The following is an 8,878-nucleotide window of genomic DNA, read 5'->3' as shown; positions in this document are numbered from 1 at the left end:
CTGCTCAGGCTGGTTCTTCTGGACTGGCTGGAGCAGATGCTGAATACTCCTCGTGCCCTGGATCGGCCGGGGTGGAGGACACTATGTGCAAGGCAGTCCCAGAGCAGCTAGAGCAGGTGCCCTGTGTTGTGTGAATCCCTGAGCAGCTGCTGCTTGCATCCCAGGCCATGCGTGTGGGGTCAGTATGCAAGTCAACTCGGACTTGGAGACTGGCTCATTTTGTGGGCCGTATCTTTGACATTTCTGCTACAGACTAGTGGATTTTAGATTCTGGAAAAAGGGTATCTTTTACTGTTGCAAAGAACTCAAAGACGGTAACAGGTCAGAATACTTTTAACACTATGGATTCTTAGTTGACATCTCTGGGTTTATCTTGTTTACACACATCAAAGTGTTAATGTTGCATGATACCACACAGCCACCACGCTGTGGTTGAGAATCAGTGTAATGAAATGTGTCAGTAACTTCTGTCAACAAAATATTACTACTCTTTGGTTAGCATACTTTTCTTCAAATAGGTAAAACTACTTGCACTGGAGAATTCTGGGATGTTGTCGTCATTACAGCAGCTGACAAAAAACAGGAATCTGCTTATCAGAAGCAGTTATCAGAAAAATTGAGAAGAAAGGAGCTCCCACTTGGAGTAGATTATCGTGTTTTTGTGGACCCCCCTGGACAAAAAATTGGTTGGTATTTCATTGTCAGTTGTATGTTTGCTACAGAACAGTAGTCAAAGACATTTTTAATGTTGCCAGACTGACTCCTTATTAATATATTTATTAAATGCTTAATAAGTTTTTAAATTTCCCAGATTATAGAGCCATGAGGTACCAGTGTAATCATGTAGTATGATGTCCTCCATAGGCTGGCTGTAAGGCTTCCTTGAAATCATTCTGGTCTGAGTTAAAGTATTTCTCAGAGCAAGATCACGTATCAGTTTTAAAAGATGCCAGTAGTAGAGTCCAGTGTTCATTCTGCAACACTTAGTAAAGTTTATTGTTTAAGTTTGCAATTTAATTTGATTCATTTTTAAACAGATAACATTTGCTCATTCTGGTTAAGTGTTATGGCAACAGTTAAGGATTTATGGAATGGTGTTTAAGTTGAATTATATGAATTAAATCACAAATTCATGTCCCAGTAGTATTAGATAATGTCTTGGTTGGGTTCAAGTGTGTAACAGTCACTATTCTTGTGTGGTGGTCTTTTGGATTTTATATCAGTAGGTCTGTTAATTTGTCTCTGTAATGTGTATGTCATGGTGATTTAGACTGAGAATATGTTAGTAGTACATTGTATGGTAAGTGTAGAGTACAGAATATAGTTTATTCAAATTTCATATGCATTAGTAGTAGATTCATGATGGTGTAGAATGAAAATCTCTGCCTCTAATAGATCTATAGTAGTGAATGTATATCAAGAATCCTAGTTACTAAAATGTTAGTGTCCTCTGTAAACTTTCATTTGAGACATGTATTTAGAAAGTAGCTAATCTGATTATTCCATCTACAATGCAGAATAATTTGCAAATATTATTTTTATTAATTAAACTATTTTAAGATAGAGGAGCATAGAAAGTACCCAGATACTGTTGCAGTGTATATTTTCCCTTCACAAAATGTAAATGTCAAAAAGAACCACTGAAAACTTGCTAAAATTCATTAGTGAAATTTTATATGGCAGGTCTCCTGTAAGAGTCAGTTTTTATAGCTGAATTATGACCGTCTCAAAATGACGACAAACTTTTTAATGATACTGCTGTGCCTAGGATGAATTGGACAGGGAATGTGTTATTTTTCCAAGATTTATCCACTTGAAGCACCATTCACAATGCATGTAAGAGTTTCCTAAGACGAGTGTCTTTCATCTTTCTTGTATGTTTTGATCAACATCATTGAAGTAGAAATACTGTCCTTTCAGAGTGGTTTTTAGGCAATTTCAGATGAACATTGTTGTATCTGTTGCCACTCAGTTCTCTGAACCATGAAGGCAAGAGGTTTCATTTAAAAATTAAACTAATGTTTTAAAGCACATGAGGTCCACAGCTAAGCATGCTGTTTCTCATTGTAGTACTGCAAGCTATTTCAGTTCAGCGTTTGGTACTGATTAGTGTTGCCGTATTCTCGTATGTTTGGCACACTTGGATTGCTATTGGTGACTTTCTTTTAAGTATGTATTCATATATATTCCAGGGAATGGTGGATCAACACTTCATGTCCTTCAGTGCTTAGAAGAGCTGTATGGTGATAAGTGGGCTTCTCTTACCATCATATTAATTCATTCTGGTAAATGATTTTCCTGTTTTTAAAAAAAAAAATTGTGGCACTATGATTACAGGTTGTTTGTTTTTTTATTGAAACATACGGTACTCATGGTGGAGAAACAGGCTGCCAAATGTTGCTTCCATTCAAAATTAATCTCAAATATGGTTTATTTGGTAATTTACTACCATCTGAGTGTAGATTGAGAGTTTTCCAACTCTTCCAGTTAAAAAGATCTAAAAATGCTGTGAAACAGGACCCAAGGGTTTTCAGAAGAGAAGAAAGACTTGTCACCATTCAACAGCCCAGTCCATAGGTGACGCGTAGGGAAGGCACAAGGGGACACATGCCCCTCCCTGAAATTGGCCCTTACTGGCCGGGGAATGGGGAGTGCCGGCTGGTGCCCTGCCTGAAAAATACTGGTGGCACTTCAGGTTTCCCACTGGCGCTTCCGGGGTCGGCGATCAGCCACTGGGGGACCACCCCCTTGGTCGGCGATCAGCCACTGGTGCCTCCTCAGCCAGGAAGCACCCGTCCATCGCCCATGGCCCAATCCACCAAGCTGCTGCTTGTTTGGCTTACCTATGATTTGAAATGGCAAACAAGATTTCTACTTACATGTTGCAAGAAGTGAATAGCATTCACTTTCTGATGCTATATGTCTTTGCAGATTTTTAGGGAAACACAGAAAATAAATAAAATAAAAGCATGACTAGCTTAGAAAAGGACAGAAGAATGGGAAATCATATGTACCCACTCCAGCAGAGAATGGGAGATATTTGGTTCATCATTTTTATTCAGGGACCTTTTTCCTACTTCTGCTACAAACTATAGAAGATGAAGTTGGTTATAATTAAGAAAATACCTCTCTAATGCATGCCTTCTTTTAGACAAGATCAGGATTGAAATTAGCATCCATCACTAGAAATTTCTGAAAGAGAATGACTGGTAGTTCGTTCTTTCTTTCCTTTTTGACATATGCCTGGAATGCCACCATGCTTCTCCTTTATCCCTCAATGTATAGGTAAAATAGCCATTTTGATACTCATACACCTACCTAGTTCTTGCTAGTTTTGAATACAGATTCATGAGATCCTTACAGAGCAGTGTCTGGCATATATAATAATAAAACTTCTATTTTTTTTTTCTTAGGTGGTTATAGTCAGCGTTTACCAAATGCAAGTGCACTGGGAAAAATTTTCACAGCTTTGCCTTTTGGCACCCCTGTTTACCAGATGTTGGAACTTAAACTGGCAATGTACATTGATTTTCCCACCCACATGAAACCAGGAATTCTCATTACATGTGCAGATGATATTGAACTTTATAGCACTAGTCATCAAGTAATCAAGTTTGATAAGCCTGGATTTACTGCTTTAGCTCATCCTTCAGATTTGACAGTTGGTACCACTCATGGAGTATTTGTTTTGGATCCATCCAGTTTGTCAGAAGAGGGAGAACTTGAATATAGATTTTGTCATCAATTCCTACATAAACCTAATATTGAAAGGATGCATCAGTCTGGCGCAGTACTTGTAAAGAGGAATGTTTCTCAAGTAAACTCTGAAGAACACCGTCACTCAAAAATGGACTTTGAGTATGTGTACACTGACAGTTTATTTTACATTGATCATAGCATTGCCAAAAAATTGCTAGCATTTTATAAGCAGATGGAAACACTTTGCTGTGAAATAGATGCATATGGTGACTTTCTACAGGCTCTGGGACCTGGAGCAACTCAAGATTATATAAAAAACACAGCTAATGTCACAAAAGAAGATTCACAGTTAATAGAAATAAAACAGAAACTATTTTCTCTTCTTAAAGGAACAGCACTTAATGTTATAGTCTTAAACAATTCCAGATTCTATCATATTGGGACTACTAAAGAATATTTATTTCATTTCACTTTTGGTAGCCAACTTAAATTAGAGCTTGGCTTAAAATCTAACACATTTAGCATCTTCCCAGGTAAAGCAGAAAATTCTGACAAATCAGCATGCATCATTCAGAGCATAATTGATGCAGGATGTTCTATAGCACCTGGCTCTGTTATTGAATACTCCAGGCTAGGACCCGAAGTTTCGGTAGGGACAAACAGCATTGTAAGTGGTTCTTGCATAAATTCTAAAGCAGACATTCCATCAAACTGTTTTTTGGGTTCATTAAGTGTCAGGATTAATGGAAACCTAATGTATGTGAGCATGGTGTTTGGTGTTGAAGACAACTTGAAAAAGAATGTGAAACATTTTTCAGGCATACATTCACTTCAGTTTTTTGGAGTCACTTTACTACAATGCTTGGATCTCTGGGACTTGAAGTTGTCAGACCAACTCTTCTCTGGTGACAAGACAAGTTTAGGCTTGTGGACTGCTCGGATTTTTCCTATTTGTTCTACTTTAAGTGATTCAGTTAGAATGTCATTAAAGATGTTAAATGCTGTGCAGCACAAGTCAGCTTTTAAATTGAATGGCTTTAAGCTCCTGTCTATTGAAGAAATGCTCTTTTACAAAGACGTAGAAGACATGTTGAAGTTTAGGCAGGAAATTTACAAAGAAATCAGTCTGCAAAGACAAAAAGAGAAATCTGATTTGTAGAAGCACAGTAATTGTACACTTTGGCAGTCTTTAATTTGAGGATGATTGGTTGCTTTCAAGCTTGTAGAACCTAGAAGGAAAAAGTACACAGAATTTTTTTTTTCTGGTTTTATTGAAGTAGAAATAATGAAATTGCATTAACAGCGTTATTGTAGCATAACATTAATAATGCAAAAATGCAGATAAACTATTCTTTTGATGAAAGAATTAATGAAATATTTCAAATCTATGAAAACACTAAGAGGCAAATATTCTTGTAGTGTCCATTGTTATGTATTTTTAGGTTTTTCTTAATGAGACTATGGAATAGAACATGTTAATTAAACATTTGATTGAAAAACTACTTAAAACTTCTTCAGAATACAGTGTTGGCTCCATCAACCTGGTGTTGCATAGCATTGATTCACCTTTCTTTGCATGCTTCACATTTTTAAAATTCTAGTTTCAGGAGGTAATTTTTTCTCACTTTTTTTTAAACAAAGCAAAGATAATTACATGAATAACTTTAAATCTGTTTAAAAGATTACTCATGAAAGTTTATTACAAGCTTGGAAGTATACGAGTATGCATGTTCTTTTACAGCAAACCGATTTTTGTGAAATGGTTATGTTAAAGTACCTGAACAGCTGTAAAATTAAATAGAGAGTCACAAGAATTGACCTGGTATATGCCCTTCCCATTTCTGAATCATCTTATGTACGAAAGCATATGGTATTCAAGTATTTCCAAGTTACTGGGTGCAGTATAACTGGTGATCATATTGATGGAATTAAAATGTATTAATTTGTTTCTCTTGGATCCCATCAAAGTATAAAGAAACAAATTTGATTGTAAATATATTGTTCTTATCTATTTTTAAATTTTTGAATGAAAGGTCATTATAATTCATAGTTGTAATAATATTTAGTGAAATGCTTGCCCTCAGGAGGACACAGAATTCACTTTTAAGCATTAGTTAGCTGATAATTTGGTTATGGGGTGATCAGCATTGCATTCCTCTAGGACAGAGGGCTGTTAAGAATCACACGAATGCCTATATCCCTGATTGTGTACTGGACTATAAACATAAGGTCTCATTAGTGTGATACTAATTTGTTTTTTATTCTCACTTCTGAAAATGAATGTTCTGCACAGTAATAGCAGATTGGTAACTTCTAGCAGCTCTACCCTAAAGTTAGTTCTATAAAATAATACACATTAGCTTTACTTCTATATTTTTCTTTAAAGCTTTCCTTTGATTCTTCCTTTGGATACAGATGATCTGCTTTGCAATAGATAAATATGCGTACCATTGTTGAGCTGTTATACTAGTATGGTCACAAAGGCAAACCATTTTGCTTCAGTAAAAGTTCTCTAGTCTTCTCTTTATTCCCTCCAAAGCTTTTTCTTTTAAGTAACCCATTATGTACATAATCAGTGAACATTTTTCAGCTACAAGATTGAAAAGTGCTCACTCAGACTTTATAAAAAGTTTCTTCTCAACTTTTGAATTCACATAACTCCAGATATTGCACTCTTTTCTAATCTTGTCACCAAAATAGCCACGTTTTATTTCTACTTCATGCTAGTTTTAAGAATTTTTTTTTTTTTTTATATCCGAGTCTATAAGTTGAATACAAATTTAATGCATCTCTTCCCTCTTATTCAGCCTGCTGGTTTTGATGTCCTCTTACCACCTCTGAGCCTCCCTTTTTAAAGAGACTCGTCTATAAATTGATCTGTCTTTCTTCCTCAAGATCTTTCTCAAGATCTCAAGATTTACTTTGGCTCTCCTCTTCATTCAGCCAGAACAACTTTTTATCTACTTCTTTTGAAGTGGGCTGATTTTAAGTGATCTCTTTCAAAGGTATCCCATCTGGCTTCTAGCTTTGTATTCTTTTTTTCGCCCTTGTAGAGAGAAGATCCATTCATTTCTTTGTACCCTGGTCCCTTCTGGAACAAAGACTTCTAGGACCTAAATGCTCTCATTCCAGTTATCTGTATCCCTCAATGGTGTGCGAGTATCTCCCAGAAACCCATTTTGTGGTAACAGAATTTCAGTTCTTACAATAGATTTGGGCAAGTAGAACATACTGGTTCAGTATCAAGCTTGAATACTACATTCTGGTAATCTCTTTACTAGCTTATATCCCAAAGCATTCACTTGATGCCTCCAGTCTCTCTCCCATCAAATAATGTACTTTTCTGTCTATAATAATGTTTTACAATATTGATTAGTGGCAGAATATACACAATGCTTAAAATGTTTTAAACACTCAGTCTCTTCTGAAGAAAATCTACCCATTTCCTTTATGACCTTACTAAATGCTGTAATAATTTTGAGTTCATATAAAACTGATCATGGAATGGAAGTACCAGGAATTGTATTCTTTTTTTTAAGCTTGTTAAAGACTGTACGGGAGAAAATTGAGTCAAGTTAAAATGTGGAATTTGAGTTAAGAAGCCAAACCAGTGAGGAATTGTTAAAGTATTATCAGATTAAATTTTGGCATTACTCACAAAAACAAAATGATTGTGGGCTGTTAACTCTGTACTGAAATGTCTTGATGTCCACTACAAGGCATGCAATGTCCCACCACTATTTCCAGAGTTGTTCCCAATGTTCATCATGTAACGCTTGTGAGACATTATTCTATGTTCAATGTTTCTCTGCCTGAGTTATGGCTTTTGAGTGTGTATGTTCAGAAGTAGCAAGAATGTAATGAAAGTGTAAGGATCAAGATCAGCTTCAAGTGAGAAATTGTGTTGAGCAACAATACATAGTATTATTTAAAAAAAATGATCAAAGATTTATAAAATTAACCAAGAAAAAATCAAGAAGTATCCTAGAATATGAAACATGATAGTATGAGTGTCTTGTATACTGTCACATCTACCCAATCTCATAGCATCCATCATGAAGTTATATAAAGCATAGACTTTGCATCTTTAGTTGTAGGTCAAGCTCCCTTCAGAGAAGGTTTTCATGTTCAGTTGCCTTGTTGCTAGAAAGGAATGGAGAAAATGCAGTGGAAATAAAAACAATGCTTGTATTCTTTTGACACATTTATTTTAAGAGGTTCCATAAACACAATGTACTGCTATCTAGTTTGATTGCTGAAAGTCATTTTAGCATGAATAAAAGACAGACATATAGTAGAGATTTGGGGAGTTGAAGGGAAAGTGCAGCTGGTAGGGGATGGGTTTGATTGATGGAGCATGCACTGCTGCACTTCTGAAAAGACTGTCAGCTGTGCTTCTCCAGACACTGAAGAGTGTAGAGGAAGTAGAATCCTGGTAGTTCTACCTCTACCTTATCTAGGCATGCCTTTGACTTGTAGAGTGGGTCATTGTGTGAACCCACCTCATTCTCTGTGAAGATGCATTACCTAAGGAAACAAAGATCTCCCTTAGGTCTCCCCATGCACAAGTGGACAGACAATCTCTCCCAGAATATATGAATACAGATATGCTACATTTTTGCAATTCTATTCTAAATAATTACGTGAGCTTCTCTGACTATTTCAGTTTCCTGAGCACAGAAGTTTTATACAGCCAGAAGGTATCTATTAGATCATGCTTCGGAGTTCAAGGTTGAAAATTGTGTGTGTGTGTGTGTGTGTGCGCGCACATAGATAAATAGATAACGTGTGTGTGTGTATGTGTTAGGCCTGTGCAAAGCGGCTATTATTTGCTTTGGATTCAGCCGATTTGGGAGACAGTGATTCAATTTGGTGATTTGAATCACTGTCCTGAATTGCTCCTGCTGGAATCTGATTCAGAGATTCGGCTGTTGCCGAATCAGCAAAATCTCCAAATCACACAGGTCCCATCCCCCACCCACTCTCAATGGCTGCCCCACCCACCCCAGTTCCCGGCTCTTTGGGGGAAAAAAGGCACCTCACCGGCTCCTGCCCGGTGGGGGGCAATCCCTGCTGCCCCTCACTGCCCTATGCTACATGAGCCCCCTGACTCCTGCCTGCTCTCCCTGCCACCCACCCCCCACCCTGTGGCTGCCCTGTCCACCCCAGCTCCCAGCCC

At 37.1% G+C, this 8,878-nt stretch overlaps 1 protein-coding gene across 1 annotated transcript in view; it reads left to right on the top strand.

Moving 5' to 3' along the window:
- FPGT (fucose-1-phosphate guanylyltransferase) overlaps positions 1-7,933 on the top strand; it is a gene marked incomplete at its 5' end in the record, with an annotated part of 8,624 nt that extends 691 nt beyond the window's left edge. The window contains 3 exons of the mRNA XM_006021772.3: positions 519-686; positions 2,193-2,285; positions 3,414-7,933. Of these exons, the coding sequence (XP_006021834.1) occupies positions 519-686; positions 2,193-2,285; positions 3,414-4,858 (1,706 nt within the window). The remainder of the gene's footprint in view (positions 1-518; positions 687-2,192; positions 2,286-3,413) is intronic.
- Between the last annotated feature and the right edge of the window lie 945 nt (positions 7,934-8,878).

Source organism: Alligator sinensis, unplaced genomic scaffold, assembly GCF_000455745.1.
Source record: "Alligator sinensis unplaced genomic scaffold, ASM45574v1 scaffold853_1, whole genome shotgun sequence".
Taxonomy (NCBI): Eukaryota; Metazoa; Chordata; order Crocodylia; family Alligatoridae; genus Alligator; species Alligator sinensis.
This window is presented reverse-complemented; position numbering and strand designations above follow the sequence as displayed.